Source organism: Mercenaria mercenaria, chromosome 3 (assembly GCF_021730395.1).
Source record: "Mercenaria mercenaria strain notata chromosome 3, MADL_Memer_1, whole genome shotgun sequence".
Lineage (NCBI taxonomy): Eukaryota > Metazoa > Mollusca > Bivalvia > Venerida > Veneridae > Mercenaria > Mercenaria mercenaria.
The window spans coordinates 22,215,874-22,233,457 of record NC_069363.1 but is presented as its reverse complement, the minus strand read 5'-3'; the positions used below and the strand labels follow the sequence as shown (position 1 = coordinate 22,233,457).

The 17,584-nt window shown below is 36.3% G+C and overlaps 1 protein-coding gene across 3 annotated transcripts in view; it reads right to left on the bottom strand.

Annotated features, from left to right (window-relative positions):
- The window catches only part of LOC128555522 (aminopeptidase O-like), a 116,568-nt gene that overhangs the window by 42,960 nt on the left and 56,024 nt on the right, over positions 1–17,584 (bottom strand). For 2 of the 3 annotated variants that reach the window (XM_053537984.1, XM_053537985.1), the window contains exons 14-15: positions 13,528–13,644; positions 3,851–3,937 (exon numbers count right to left, since the gene is read on the bottom strand). In XM_053537984.1, the coding sequence (XP_053393959.1) occupies positions 3,851–3,937; positions 13,528–13,644 (204 nt within the window). The remainder of the gene's footprint in view (positions 1–3,850; positions 3,938–13,527; positions 13,645–17,584) is intronic. The other variant, XM_053537986.1, reaches the window with a different exon arrangement.

Sequence of the window (17,584 nt, the reverse complement as noted above, 5' to 3'; positions counted from 1 at the left end):
TTATAAATTGGTGTTATTTTGGCTGTCTTAAACTTTCCTGGTTTGCACTAGTTGACAGGTAATATAGACCTGATTCGTTGATCATTGCTATCCATAAATAGTATCGTTAAGTTTCATTCAGTTGTTGCAAAATTATTGCAGAGACAAAATGTAAAGAATTAAGGAAACAAGAGCTATCCTTTACTGTTATCATTGCTTTCTTAAGGAGGGAAGATCAGACATAATCTACTGTACTATTTTCAGTAAATAATACATGTAACACAAAAAAGGCTTCCAAGTGCTTTTTTTCCATTTATCATTGAAAAGGTGGTATTCAGTTCTAAATGTCAGGATTTTATTCCTTAATATTCAAAGTTGAAAAAATAAGAATAAGGAAATATATTTTTATAATCATTCAAGAATCCGACTTATCAAGCTTTTCACTACCTCTATTTGCCACCAACCAATGTAACTTTAAATACCTTGAAATAGACTGAATATCACTATAATAAATAACTTAGAAACATAAAGGCAGACAATTCTATAAATATTGAATTGTGCAATACCTCCCCACTAATAGCTACCTAAGAAAAAAAATGTGGAAAAATTGTACTCCAAGAGCACTTAAATGATTAAAATCATTAAAAAATAAAATTATGATTCTTGTGTTCTACAATCTGTCCTCTTACCATCCATCATTGTTTCGCATTAGCAAAAAATCGCTTTAATGGATTTAAGATACTAATGTTTAAAAAAGTAAATAAAATGGGAGACCATTTTGTATCAGCAGCTGTATGAAGACAGCAACAACGGACTTTTCAAAGGGCTTGTCACACGAAAAAGTTAAATGAATGTTTATCACAATATGAACAAATACAAATAGGGAAATAACTTTGCTTAAGGGGAAATGTGACAGTTGTGAGGGTTTTTTATATAGGCAAAAAAGGAAAACTTTTAACTAGCGGAGAGAATTTTCTTAAACTTTGCATGATCATAGAGCATCATATTAGAAACAAATTTATGTAAAACAAAAATTGGGGGTCCCGGTGCTACTTTTTGAGTTATCTGCCCCTGAATGCGAGTTTTTTTGCTCTTTTAGATCATTTTCTAGGGAAGATTACTCATGGTAATGGTTAGTTACACTTTATTTGATTTCATATTAGTAGTTGATACTTTATTTCCTGCAACTGTACAAAATTTGCAGGAATTCTATGAGACGGATTTTATTCTATAGTCGCTTAGGCAAACAAATTTCTTCCAATTATGCCGCTTTTTTTCAAGAAAAATGCAGTATGTTTACTCACTGAAACACAGCAAAAATTCTGTTTAATATAATGGTTTAAAACTTGGCATAATAACTGGAAATGTAATAACAAAAAATAATGTGAAATGAAATAAGGTATCAATTTGCTAGATTTTGAGTTATCTGCCCTTGAAAATGACCTAAAAGAGAAAAGAACTCGCATTTAGGGGCAGATAACTCAAAAAGCAGCACCGGGACCCCCAATATTTTTGCATACATTTGTTTCTAACATGATGCTCTATAATCATGCAAACACTTAATGAAAACTTGCTGGCTCGAAAAACAGGCATATTATAATATTGTGGTAAAGCAACCTAGAGTTTAGGAGCTTTTTCGACTGCATATCAGATCATTTTAGTGAACAGTAGTGCGAAAATGTAATGGATTTCTCCTGGTAATAGGGAGATTATTCGAGAATGTAAGTAGAGTAATAGAGTTACCAGATTAAAGCAAGATGGTCATGATGGTCCTTTATCGCTCTCTCTCCTTATTTTCACAGTTCAGTCAGGTAAAAAAGAAACAGTTCTGCCGAATTACTTTAAAAACCAGCTTAACATGAGAAGATTTTTTTAAGTTTTCCTTAGACATGTATTGGGAACATTAAACTCGCTCTTGACAGCCATGTCTAATTTCACCACTTAAATAATGTTAGCAAAGGGTTGACCAAGGAGCATTTCTGTGAAGTTCAAAATCAGATCCGCCATCAAAGAGAAGGCGCTTGAAGATAGCTCTGGTGACATTTTTTGACAAATCTGAGTAAAATGCAAGCTAAACATCAGATGGTCAATCAAGGAACATTTCTGTGAAATAATTAAAAGCTCGTACCAACCGTTTAGGAGGTGTTTGAAGACTTTTGTACTTTTACGTCTAGAAGACATGATTTTTGAAGACTTCTTTTTGCTTGTGTTAGGTTTAACGTCACAATGAGATTCATTAGGTTACAGGTAATATGGACATTTTTCATGATGCAGAAAAAAAACCAAGTCCCCATGAACAGTACGGGTCTTCCAATGATCATGACAATATAATCATCCTATAAAAATTTGACCATCATAAAGCAAAGCTTTCTCTTACTGATCCGATACTATTTCAGTCTCTATATCACTGTGCCCTTGAACGTTAACCTACTAAAGTTGTCGTCTTGAGATTCGTATGCTTAAACAAAAATTCATATGTAAAACTGAATGTACTACATTATCCCAAAGGCCAAAGGCCTGTTCCACTTGTTTTCAGTGTCGAGGTTACAGTGACCTTGACCGTCTGACCTAAAAAATAATTGGGGCCATCTGCTGAAGGCGAACATCCTCTAAAATTTGACACCCAAGGCCAAGCATTCTCCACTTATTAATCAGAGACTGTTTTCAGTAATATGGTCACATTGCACTCGAACTTTACTAATCAACAAGCACTAGTGGTCATAAACTGACCATAAATAATCATCCTATCAAGCTTGATCACTAAAGACCCATGCCTTATCCAGATATTACGGGAAACTGTTTTCAGCTTCGAGGTCAATATAACCTTGACTTTTCGCCTAAAACAATTATAATTATCCTCTAACCACACTGGAAATCATTCTATGGACTATGACCATACTTGCTCTAAGACTTCTCAAGTATTCGAGAGGGAATTATTTTCAGTCATAAGTCACTGTGGCCTTGTTTTTTTACTTACTGTCCAATAAAAGAGTGTAAATGATGGTCGAAACAACCATTTGTACCTATCACTTTCTTAACTGCTCAACAAGGTCGAATTCTCTGACTGTGAGGTATACATGAAGAATCAAAATGCTACAATGTGTCAATTTATCAATTATATTCAGGGAGTTTGATAAATTCAATGTGCAAAGACATAAATGTAATATCCTTTTTATCACATTAAGCTTTTCCTGCTGAAACATCAAAATTTCACATTTCTTTACCTATAACAGACCAAGTAAATTCAACCAACGTCTCCTATACTTACAACGGCGTCAACGTCAAAGATTTATTTCAGTAGTGTTTTATCAAATTTATGTTATGGCTTTATTTCACTCCCGTGTCGTCAAACATGTGATAAAACAAAGAAATCATAAAGACAATTTCTGAAATAATTTAAAGAACTATAGGTGTGACTCAATGTAGAAAGCTAACGGTTTTGGAGGAGATTTTATATATATAATATTTAATATACGGTATATATACATAGCCAAAACCAGAAAACTAAACTACCTGCAAAAATGAATTTTAACAGAAGAAATTTAGCAGAGGGTTAGCAAATAAAACATTTATAACATTTTTCAACTGGTCAGCTGTTTATGTGATGTTTTATGTTGTAAACTCTTAACTGTCACGTTAACAAGAAATCTCCATGAATGACATATTTTAAGGGAATCTAAAAGAGAGCCATCAACTGAACATTCTTATGAAAGACACGGATGAATATCAAACAGAAAGCAAGTTGATGAAGTTTGGTTGAAATTGGTTTTGTGGTTTAGGAGAAGTTCTTTGGTGAAATTCTGGATATGGATTCGTGCTCAGGTGAATCCCAAATTTGAAAAACCGAGCCAAAAACGTTTTTTTTACGAACCTGACAGTGGACAAGGAAGTGTCCAACATCCTTGTAACTGTCTTGAAATTTGTGTTTGATCACTAGTTCACACCACTTATGTCTAACCTGTAACAAAAAATGGATGATCCATACAAAAGGATGCCCAGAATATTTACATGTCAAAATGACCAAAGACATTACATGTGTGTAGACAATATTAGTGGCCTGCAGAGCATTACATTACTTTCTCTTGACTGAAAATCCCGAAAATATGCGCAAGAACACTTAATGTTGATAACGTATATTAAATTTCATTTGAACTGAACTGAAACTGTTTGGGGGAGTTGAGAACACAAGGTGCAAATGTATTCTTAATATTGTAAAGTCTAGGGCTGTCATCGATAGAAACGATATCGATGTATCAACGATATTTTTTGGTCGATCGATTATCGATTCCATTTCAAAATCGATATTTTACAGAGAAAAACAACTGTCTAGATAAACACTCAGACCCTCTAAAACAACTTTTCTGCCTGCAAAAAGTGCCGAAAGTAACGGAAGTTGTCAGAAGGTCTTTCAAAACTTGTACCGTAGCAGTCTTTTCCCACTAGCCGGCACTACCTATATGGTAGAAGTAAAAGGCTCACTCGAATCTATTTGCAAAAGTTACGTTGTCCTGTCTTGAAAGGTCGCTTCGTGTTTGTGCATGTAAAAACATAGAGTAATATACTGTTTCTACGTCAATCTCGGCTTTTTACTTGTTCGTGTATAGCTGATCACTCAGTAAAAGGTACAGAATTTAGCTAGTTCCCGTAACAATACAATCAAAGAGGCCGAAGAGGAAGCCGTCGCCGCTTAAATAGTGAAAAACAGTCAAAAGACGGAAGGAAAGCTCTTTTTGGTTCGTAGAAACACAGGGTGTTGCTTAAACATGCCTTTCAGTACAACAAACAAACAGTCAAACACTACAAATTTGAGGCCCATTGAAAACTTGGGCAGAAGTTAAAAAAGAAAACCAAAAAAAAAAAACAAACAAAACACGCGGTGCCAGTACCTAATTCGAATGTACACTTGTGCAAGGTAAAAATTAAGACAGGGTATGAAACAGGCTAAAAATAAATAAAAACATTGTAAATAAATAAATTAATTAATTTAATAAATAAATAGATATCTGTGGAAGAGAAATGCAGAATTTTAGCTGTTTGAAACCAAACTCCAGTGCCTGGTATTATAGTTTACTAGGTTGTAAAGTAGGATAAATGCAAAAGAGGAGTGAAGGCACAATGAAGATCTATAAAAGATTTCATTAATTTTCATTTATTTTATTTATTTCATAGATACAAATACAACACAATCAAACAGTAATATAAAAAGTAGGCAAAAAAAAAAAGACATAACATTAACAAGAAGGTATATAGCATGCCCATAAACAAAGAGATTGTTAATCTAACTTAATAATCGATATATCGATGTATCGTCGATATTTGCCTTCCGATATATCGGTATCGTCGATGTGCAAAAGACCCAATCAATGACAGCCCTAGTAAAGTCCAAAAAGGACCATGACTGGCAACAACAAGAATAAAACAGAGGACATAAGACTCCTAATAATATGCAAATGTCCACTTCATATTGTTAATGTACAAAAAATTACATGTGAACCCAGTGGGCAATGAAGGAGGAGAATGCAAGGTACACATATATTAAATGTATTACTGATTAGTCCAAAACGGGCTTTGTACCAGAAAATATACCAAAATAAAAGTACCTCATGTTGAGGATATATATCAAGTTTACCTTGTACTGAATGGAAACTGTACAAGGAAGGAGTTGATTGCACAGTGTTCTGCTATAGCTGAAATATTTCAGAGCGTACAAGGTTCAAATGAAGTACACTGTCTGGCATACAGAAGTACATGTATACTGGCAACATAGAAAATACATTTTCCTTTTAGCAAACAGGACTGGGCACATTCATAAGGAATGGGAAGTGTTTATACTGGTGTATACAGCAGTACATGTATAATCAATTATTAAGTTCATTTAATGGCAATACATTTCTATTGTTTGGGCCTGCTCCCTTAAAATTGTAACAGGTGTTATCCGTATAGCAAAATATAGTATTTTGTAAAATTTTAAAGGGCCATAACTCTTAAACAGGCATGTTTCAAACATGTCCTAACAATATGTGCATTTATACATTTCTGTAAATTTCGGCAAGATCGCATTAAAACTGGGAGAGGAGTTATCCAGATAATTCTGTCAGTTGTATCTTTCGTTTTATAAAATGTCAAAGGGTCATAAATTCTAAAACATGCATGGTACATATATTACCAGATAATTCATAATTTTAACATGTCCAAAACATTGCGGAATGATACTAATTTCGCTTGGGAAATGATTACATTTTACTCGGGACTTTATCACAGACTCCCTGTGTAAAATTAATCTAAAACTTTTAACTAAAATAAAGGTATAAAATCGATATAAAATTTCAATGAAACTTCAAAGTTTTGTTGTTTGTAGCATCATCTGGGGCATATGCAGTGAAAAATCTTAATTTGATTTCTAAAATAGTGTGATATTTATTTCTAAAATCACTATATGTTCATTATAAAGATACTTAATTATACCCAAGTGGAAACTGGCAGGTACTCGAAAATGCAGCTCTCTGATTGGTCAGTTAGAACCCCTAATGGACTGTGATGTCATGATAAAGTTATGAATAAGTACAAGTTCACTTTCTGTAAGTTTGGGCCAGATGTAAGAAAGGTTATCTAGACAAGCGTTTCAGAAGCTGTTTGCATTTTGTAATTTTGAAGGGACACAAATCCTAATCGTGACATGGTACATGTATGTCCTAGCCATATGCTTAAGATCACAACATATGTAAGTTTGGGCCAGATCCTTTGAAAACTGTAAACAAAGCTTTTATGGTTGCACAGTGTTCTGATATTTTGAAATATGCAGCATTCTGTAAAGGGTTATCACTTGAAATCCGACAAGGTACAGGCACGTCCTGAAGATATATGTAAGTTCACTCAATAATGATATATTTCTGTAAGTTTGAACCAGACCCTGCGGTTATCCAGACAACTTCTGGCTAATATTACACACACAGCATTTTAACACTCTAAAAGACCGGAACTCCTACACTGAGGAGGGCTTAATCCCTTAGACAGATTCATTCAGCTAACATGCCATACATAGTGCACAAATGTACACAAGTACAAAATTTCATCAACTAAAATAAGCATTTAGTCATAGTTCTTTACAATAATATTATATCACATTATCATTATAAAACATCACAGAAGGTCATATATCAAAGAAGTGCATTACCTTATCACAGTATTTAACACAATAATCATATGTTTCAAGTGTGTGGGTCTTTTAGCTCACCTGTCACATAGTGACAAGGTGAGCTTTTGTGATCACCCTTCGTCCGTTGTCCGTCGTCAGTCCGTTTGTCCGTCTCGTGCGTACGTGCGTCCGTCCGTCAACAATTTCTTGTCTGCACGATAGTGGTTTCATTTATGATTTTTTTTAACCAAACTTGCACACAACTTGTATCACCATAAGATCTCGGTTCCTTTCTTGAACTGGCCAGATCCCATCACAGGTTCCAGAGTTATGGCCCCTGAAAGGGCCAAAATTAGCTATTTTGGCCTTGTCTGCTCAATAGCAGCTTTATTTATAACTTGATTTTTACCAAACTGGCACACAACTTGTATCACCTTAAGATCTCGGTTCCTTTCTTGAACTGGTCAGATTTCGTTATGGGTTCCAGAGTTATGGCCCCTGAAAGGGCCAGAATTAGCTATTTTGACCTTGTCTGCACAATAGCAGCTTCATTTATAATTTCATTTTAACCAAACTTGCACACAACTTGTATCACCATATGATCTTGGTTCCTTTCTTGAACTGGCCAGATTCCATTATGGGTTCCAGAGTGATGGCCCCTGAAAGGGCCAGAATTAGCTATTTTGACCTTGTCTGCACAATAGCAGCTTTATTTATGATTTGAATTTAATCAAACTTGCAAAAAACTTGTGTCACCATAAGATCTCGGTTCCTTTCTTAAACCGGCCAGATCCCCCAATGGATTCCAGAGTTATGGCCCCTGAAAGGGCCAAAATTAGCTTTTTTGACCTTGTCTGCACAATAGCAGCTTCATTTATGACTTGATTTTAACATCACTGGTCATGAAGAGTAGATGACCCCTATTGACTTTGGGGTCACTCTGTCAAAGGTCAAGGTCACAGGGGTTTGAACATGGAAAACCATTTCCGATCAATAACTAGAGAACCACTTGACCCAGAATGTTGAAACTTCATAGGATGATTGTACATGCAAAGAAGATGACCCCTATCGATTTTGGGGTCACTCCATTAAAGGTCAAGGTCACAGGGGCCTGAACATGGAAAACCATTTCCGGTCAGTAACTTGAGAACCACTTGACCCAGAATGTTGAAACTTAATAGGATGATTGGTCATGCAGAGTAGATGACCCCTAACGATTTTGGGGTCACTCTGTGAAAGTTCAAGGTCACAGGGGCCTGAACATTGAAAACCATTTCCGGTCAGTAACTTGAGAACCACTTTACCCAGAAGGATGAAATTTCATAGAATGATTGGTCATACAGAGTAGATGACCCCTAATGATTTCAGGGTCACTCTGTTAAAGGTCAAGGCCACAGGGGCCTGAACATGGAAAACCATTTCCAATCAATAACTTGAGAACCTCTCGACCCATAATGTTGAAACTTCATATGATGATTGTTCATGCTGAGTAAATGACCCCTATTGTTTTTGGGGTCACTCCGTTAAAGGTCAAGGTCACAGGGGCCTGAACATTGATAACCAGTTCTGATCAATAACTTGAGAACCACTTGACCCAGAATGTTGAAACTTCACAGGATGATTGAAAATGCAGAGTAGATGACCCCTATTGATTTTGAGGTCAGTCTATTAAAGGTCAAGGCCACAGTGGCCTGTTCATGTAAAATCATTTTTTGGAAATAACTTGCGAACCACTTGACCTACAATGTTGAAACTTAATAGGATGATTGGACTTGCAGAGTAGATGACCCCTATTTATTTTGAGGTCACTTGATCAAAGGTCAAGGTCACAGAAGCCTGAACAGTGACTTGAGAACCACTAGGCCAAGAGTGTTGAAATTTAGCGGGGTGATTGGACATGCCAAGTAGATGATCCCTATTGCAGCCAACCATCAGTGTCTCTTTGACTTTTGCTCCTGACCCCTATTGACTTCTTGCCTATAGGACTTTGCATTAGGGGAGACATGCGCTTTTTTACAAAAGCATTTTCTAGTTTTATATCTGATTACTCCCCTGATTGTAATCAAAATGGATTTATATCAGTAAGTACTTATAGGACTTATTTGAAATTTCATTATTGTCATTAGTTGGACTGAGCCAATGAGGGTAGATAACTATGGACTGATTTTATGTCAAATTACCTCCCTTTATTTCAAATTAAAATGGGTATATCTCAGTAACTAATGAAGATACTGATCTGAAATTTCATTTATGTCAGCAGATTTATTTGGCAGATCCTTCTTTTGTTAAGTTACAATCATTTTTTTTTAATTACTTCCCTTTTACATTACTATAAATAGCTTGTTTTTAGTAACTTTTTTATTATTGGCCGTAGGGAAAAACCGAGACCACTTTTCTGTGGTACAGCATGGATGGTACCTCCAAGTTTTAGGTGTATTTTGACATATCTGTACCTTTTAAGAATTTTTTTTTCTTTTTGGTTTAATTTCTTCCCTTTGTTGTTCCTGTCCTTTGGACTTAAATATATTTTCTGAGGACCTACTTGTCCTCAAGTGCAATGATAACAGGTGAGCGATATAGGGCCATCATGGCCCTCTTGTTTTTAATGTAACTAGATCTATACGGACATGAAAGCCTAGTAAAGTCCGACAGCTTCGTTTCACTGAGTTCCATATGTTTGACGCTAACTATCACATACATTTGCAAACAATTGTTTATGTACTTGTTATGAATCAAAAACTAAAAAAATAATAAAAATGCAAAGAACAAGTGCCATAGTTTGTGACATGTATATTAAACTGTGTATTTTTAAGTCACAATAAGTTAGCATGTGAAATAATCCAGCTGTTATTCTGAGAAAAAAATGTGACATTGTATTTACAGATTATACCATATACGACTGGTATAATGCATGTACCCTACGGACAGACACACATGCAAGCACCAAAATTATGCGATATATCAAAGCACAGTAATTTAACAAGAGCTGTCCGTAAGACAGCGCGCTCCACTATTCGGCGCTTTGAATAAATATAAAAGTCGTTTTTAAATAAACACAGAAGTAGTGTCTTTATAGAGCAAATCTATATCCTTTACATGAATACTGAGGTATAGACACTGACTTATTACCAAGATATGGGTAAAATATCAAACCAAATCTGTAGTTACTTCCAGGATGTGACGTGACAAATAAATCATTTTTTGTCAGAAATGTCTTCTTGATAATGCTATTATTTTGTTTGGTTGCATTCTTTGCTTCCAAAGGATCTTTTTACGGATTTTATTGCCCTAAAATGAAATCCGATCGTTCGATTGTCAGTATTTATCTGTATTTCTATGACTTTTTAAATTGGGTTGAGGCCATAGAATACAAAAAATCATAGCATAGCATCGCTAGAGTTTGTTAAAATTTTAATATGTGCATTTTTAAACATATTTTCTAATCATATGCGATATTTAAAAGATATGCTAAAAGCAATATGAAAGATATTCACAAGGATATTGCAGGGGAATTAAAATTTCCCTCAATAAAACCAATATGTCACATTCTGGTACTACGAAATTCTACATTAAGGAGGTAGGTTACCTTGTTACAAGCGTAAATTCAAATTAGTTGAACCGCAGCATTTTTTTGTATTTCGTGAAATATGAAGTTTTAGCTGCTACAATCTCAATTTCGTTTGTCTCTGTCCCTTCAAGTTCAATTTTTATCCAGGTTTGAAGAACATGACCCTCCAAAGGTATTTCATATTGAAAGAAGAAGGAAAATACAGATATTTAACACTTTTCATTGTATTTTAGTTCCATTGATATCCGTAGAAGTTTGCATAATTGATAATTTTACTAGTATGCACGTTAGCTTTCTAATACAAGCTTAGAATGTATATGTCACGGGGCTCGTGTTTCCATGGTAACGCATTTTCTCTCAGTTTTAAACAACTATGTATAAAAATAGGTGTTTTCGACGGCTTCAGTGCCATCCTGTTAATGACCAACATGAAATATTTGGGTAATATTATCAGCAAAATACCAAGCACTTTACATGGTACCCTATTTTTCTTAAATTTTAAAGTAACCATGGCAACAGAGATGTTTAAAATAGGTTATATCTTGCTTTTTGTTGTAATTTCTTCAAAAAAATATTGAATAAGATTATCTTTCTAGTTGATGTAGCTTTAAAACATATTATTTCTAACGTAAGTTACATTTTCGTGTTATTTGCATTTATTCAAACAAATTTCACAGCTTTGAATACGTACAGCAGTACCCCTGGTCTGCCATTTCCATGGAAAAATCGTTCAGCGTGCTGCTATTATTCTTATGGATATTCTTGAAATGAAAATAAAAAGCCGAAGCTGTGTTTCTTAAATAGACCAGTGTCAACGCTTTTGAATTTTACATTTAGATACATAGGTCACGGGCTTCGTTTCCATGGTAACATCAATTCAATTCAAGAAACCACAATTTTCTACAGAAATCTGAACAATTTTAGATCTTAATTTTAGTATTTAAGTAACAAATTATCAACGGAACCTGCAAAATAGGTATTACAAAACAAACTGCTGGACTTTTTATTTAAAAATGGCCGTAACAAGTAACCTTTCACCCAACTATATTCCAAATAACACCGGTTGCCATCATCCATTTTCTTACATTCCGTATAACATTTCAATATAACTACATAAAAGAAGCAAAACATTGATTGTTATTTAGAGCAAAAGACTCATAAAAATATTTCAGCAAATAATGGTTAAATTGAAAATAGTTAAAATAAAGAAAATGTACAGAATCACGTACTTTCGAGATAAAAGCTATTAATTTTGCGCGGTAACTGACACGTAACGTCATGACGTCAATGACGTCATTTTAAGGCAACACTGTTTTGAAGCGTTTCTGTGGCAATCTATTCATTATTTCTGCATTATTAAACCATAAAGCATCAGATCGAAGACAGGTTCATGATTTGTTTCCAGAAGAATGAATATACAAACACATTTAGTTTGTCGTAAACGTCGTCGTAAACTGTCACGTTAGCTTCCGGTTGGACATGCGCACATACAAATATGAAGGTATCCTACCTCCTTAAGGTGCGTTTGGCAAGTTAAAAAGACGTCCATGCAAGAATGACCTAAACTAGATCTTATTAAAGGAAATGGTACATAACAAAGTAAACTGATGCTTTATATATGATACATCTCTATTTTTCAAATAGATGCCCTAAGTGCAGAAATTTTGTCATAATTTTTACCAGAATAAGAGCTTGTAGAACACGAAATGTCTCCCTTGATGCATCCTGTAACTGCACAAAGAACATAAATTTTGACCTCTGACCTACTGACCTCAAAATCAATAGGGGTCATCTGCTGGTCATGACCAACCTCCGTATTAAGTTTCGTGACCCTAGGCCCAAGCATTCTCAAGTTATTGTCCAGAAACGGTTTAACTGTTCTGGGTCACTGTGACCTTGACCTCTGACCTACTGACCTCAAAATCAATAGGTGTCATCTGCTGGTCATGGTCAACCTCCCTCTTAAGTTTTGTGATCCTAGGCCCAAGCATTCTCAAGTTATTGTCCGGAAACCGTTTAACTGTCCAGGGTCATTGTGACTGACTTGATCTCAAAACCTATAGGGGTCATCTGCTGGTCATGACCAACCTCCCTATCAACTTTCATGATCCTAGGCCCAAGCATTCTTGACTTATCATCCGGAAACCATTTAACTGTTACGGGTCACACTGACCTTGACCTTTGACCTACTGACCTCAAAATCAATAGGGTTCAACTGCTGGTCATGATCAATCTCCCTATTAAGTTTCGTGACCCTAGGCTCAAGCATTCTCAAGTTATCGCCCAAAAACTGTTTAACTGTTCCGTGTCATTGTGACTTTGACCTTTGACCTACTGACCTCAAAATCAATAGGGTCACCTGCTGGTCATGGTCAACCTCCCTATCAACTTTCATGATTCTAGGCCCAAGCGTTCTTGAGTTATCATTCAAAAACCGATCAACTGTTCCGGGTCATTGTGACCTTGACCTTTGACCTACTAACCTAAAAATCAATAGAGGTCATCTGCATGTCATGACCAACCTCCCTATCAAATTTCATGATCTTAGGCCCAAGCGTTCTTGAGTTATCATCCGGAAACCGATTGGTCTATATACCGACCAACAGACACACCGACCGACATCTGCGAAACAATATAGCCCTCCTTCTTCGAAAGGGGGGGCATAATAAATGGATTTGTTCTGTGCTGTGGAGCAATGACCTCACATTCTATTAGAATATGTTTAAGGTAAGTTGTGCTTGACATGGTACTCATTCAGGTTGGTGTTCTTTCTTCCGAAGATAAGAAAGAGTCAAATGTGTATGACCTATTCAACAGCAAGAATATTTTCGAGGGGAAAACTTACATCTGCATTTGAAGTTGAGAGCCATAATTTCTCATTCAAATAATGGAGGATATTGTGGTGCAACTTCTTCTCTTCTAGCAGTCTGTCCAATAACAGGAGAATTTGTACTTGCTTCAACTGAAATGCATGTATGCAGTGAAAGTCTGAAAATATACTTTCTAAATAAATGTTTCTTGAATTGGGGAAAATAAACCAAAAATTAAATTGTAACAAGAGCTGTCACTAATGGTGAAAATGCCCCCGCAGCACCTTGACCTTTGACCTGGTGACCCCAAAGTCAGTAGGGGTGGTGTACTCAATAAGTACTATCAGCATGTGAAGCTTGAAGGTCCTGGGTGAAGTGGTTCGCGAGTAAAGTGCCTTCATGCAAAAAGTTAATGTTGGCCCCTGTGACCTTGACCTTTGACCTGGTGACCCCAAAGTCAGTGGGGTTGGTGTACTTATAAAGTACTATCAGCATGTAAAGTTTGAAGGTCCTGGGTGAAGTGGTTCTCGAGTAAAGTGCCTTCATGCAAAAAGTTAATGTTGACCACTGTGACCTTGACCATTGACCTGGTGACCCCAAAGTCAGTGGGGTTGGTGTACTTATAAAAGTACTATCAGCATGTAAAGTTTGAAGGTCCTGGGTGAAGTGGTTCGCGAGTTAAGTGCCTTCATGCAAAAAGTTAATGTTGACCCCTGTGACCTTGACCTTTGACCTGGTGACCCCAAAGTCAGTGGGGTTGGTGTACTTATAAAGTACTATCAGCATGTAAAGTTTGAAGGTCCTGGGTGCAGTGGTTCGCGAGTAAAGTGCCTTCATGCAAAAAGTTAACATTGGCCCCTGTGACCTTGACCTTTGACCTGGTGGCCCCAAAGTCATAGGGGTGGTGTACTCAATAAGTACTATCAGCAAGTAAAGTTTGAAGGTCCTGGGTGAAGTGGTTCGTGAGTAAAGTGCCTTCATGCAAAAAGTAAACTTTGGCCCCTGTGACCTTGAGCTCTGACCTGGTGACCCCAAAGTCAGTAGGGGTGGTGTACTCAATAAGTACTATCAGCATGTGAAGTTTGAAGGTCCTGGGTGCAGTGGTTCGCGAGTAAAGTGCCTTCATGCAAAACGTTAACGTTGGCCCCTGTGACCTTGACCTTTGACCTGGTGACCCCAAAGTCAGTAGGGGTGGTGTACTCAATAAGTACTATCAGCATGTGAAGTTTTAAGGTCCTGGGTGCAGTGGTTCGCGAGTAAAAGGCCTTCATGCAAAATGTTAACGTTGGCCCCTGCGACCTTGACCTTTGACCTGGTGACCCCAAAGTCCGTAGGGTGGTGTACTCAACAAGTACTATCAGCAAGTGAAGTTTGAAGGTTCTGGGTGCAGTGGTTCTCGAGTAAAGTGCCTTCATGCAAAAAGTTAACGTTGTGACAAACGAACGAACGGACGGACAGTTGAAAACTAATATGCCTCCCTTCAGGGGCATAAAAACTTTACATTTTGATAGCTTTGGAAACTATAATCATACACATGTACTTAGAAAAAATCAAGTGTTTAAGAATATTTCACAGTAGATGTTAAGGAATACTTTAATATGCTTTTGTTTTACATGTATAAAATTTATTCATTTTTGTGCTTTTGATAATACAATTACCAATAAGCATCAAGATTTTCCAGTTCAATCACACAAAAATTTAACCAAAAAAAATCATAAAGGAAAATTTATCAGTTTTGAATGAAATTATCATTAAGGCCAATTAAATTTTTTAAAGATCATGTAACAAAGCTACACTGATGCAATACTCACTTTTTTGGCATTACGTTTCTAGGCAACCCCTCAAAATTCAGATAAGGGATTGATGGACATGTATTCTCTTTCAATATTTCTAACCTATCTATTACTTGGACCAAATATATCTAAAGTATTCGTGATATCTGTAAGTAATAATGTTTATTAACACTGTAATGTTTCTTTAATACTAGATGCCCACGGGCAACATGTCGAGCCTCGTCAGCTGTCAAAAGGACTGGGAGTTGCCTATGACACTCTGTCGCATTGAGGCAAACATTTATGCCAAGTAAAAACAAGAGCACCGCCTTGCGGGTGCTGACGCTCATCTGATTTTTTTTGTATAATAGAAATATTGTCCTACCCATGATTTTCTAAGTCTAAAAAGGGCCATCATTCTTGCAAAAAGCAGGATAGAGTTATGTTTCTTGATGTACAGTGTCCACTTATGATGGTGAAAAACTGTTGCAAGTTTTAAAGCAATAGCTTTGATAGTTTATGAGAAAAGTTGACTTAAACATAATATTCAACCAAGAAAATGATTTTCTAAGTCCAAAAGGGGCAATAATTATTGCAAAAAGCAGGATGGAGTTATGTTGCTTGCTGTACAGGGTCAGCTTATGATGGTGAACAAGTGTTGCAAGTTTCAAAGCAATAGCTTTGATAGTTTAAGAGAAAAAGTTGACCTAAACATAAAACTTAACCAAGAAATCTGATATTTTCTAAGTCCAAAAGGGGCCATAAATCTTGCAAAAGCAGGATGGAGTTATGTTTCTTGCTGTACAGGGTCAGCTTATGATGGTGAACAAGTGTTGCAAGTTCTAAAGCAATAGCTTTGATAGTTTAGGATAAAAGCTGACCTAAACATAAAACTTAACCAAGAAAACTGATTTTCTAAGTCCAAAAGGGGCAATAATTCTTGCAAAAAGCAAGATGGAGTTACGTTTCTTCATGTACAGGGTCTGCTTATGATGGTGAACAAGTATTCTAAGTTTCAAAGCAATAGCTTTGATAGTTTAGAAGAAAAGCTGACCTAAACATAAAACTTAACCAAGAAATCTGATATTTTCTAAGTACAAAAGGGGCCATAAATCTTGCAAAAAGCAAGATGGAGTTATGTTTCTTGCTATACAGGGTCAGCTTATGATGGTGAACAAATATTCCAAGTTTCAAAGCAATAGCTTTGATAGTTAAGGAGAAAAGCTGACCTAAACATAAAACTTAACCAGGCAACGCCGACGCCGACGCCGACAACCGCTCAAGTGATGACAATAACTCATCATTTTTTTTCAAAAAATCAGATGAGCTAAAAAATTGCAAAAAGTTACAATATAAGTTATTTGTAGAGACAACAAAGGGAAGTAAATCTTAAAAAAAAGTCCACACAAAACTCCTTACCAGTAGAGATAGGTCAAAATACACCTCAAAATTGGATGTAACATGCATGTTGTACTACAGAAAAGTGGTCTTAATTTTTCCCTACCACCAGTAATAAAAAAGTTACAATATAAGCTATTTATAGTAACAACAAAGGGAAGTAATTCTAGGTTCTTGTGCATGACACTCCATCTCATGATGGTGAACAACTGTGCCAAGTTACATCAAAATCCCTCTATGCATGAAAAAAAAAATGATCCAGACAAAGTCATTCTTGTATCTGACCTTTGGCCTCTAAGTGTGACCTTGACCTTAGACCTAAAGACCTGGTTCTTGTGCACGACACTCCGTCTCATGGTGGTGAACATTTGTGCCAAGTTACATCAAAATCCCTTTATGCATGAAGAAGAAATGCTCCGGACAAAGTTGTCATTCTTGTATCCTTTGACCTCTAAGTGTGACCTTGACCTTAGACCTAGGGACCTGATTCTTGCGCATGACACTCCGTCTCATGACGGTGAACAATTGTGCCAAGTAACATTAAAATCCCTCCATGCATGAAGAAGCAATGCTCCGGACAAAGTCGTTATTGAATTTGACCTTTGACCTCTATGTGTGATCTTGACCTTTGAGTTAGGAACCTGGGGTTTGCGCTTGACACTCTGTCTCACTGAGGTTAACATTCATGCCAAACATAAATGAGATTGCTCCATGCATGTTAAAGTTATGGTCCGGACAAACAAATCCGGACGGACGCACGGACACAAGCACGCACATACACCGAACAGCCATTTGGACAACTATGTCTTCGCTTCCGCAAGCGGGCTCGACAAAAACAGTCTAGGATATCTTGTTTGCATCCTTATACTTTTGATACCGTATGTCTGTTCAGTTAACCCACACATAATTCTTTTATACCACT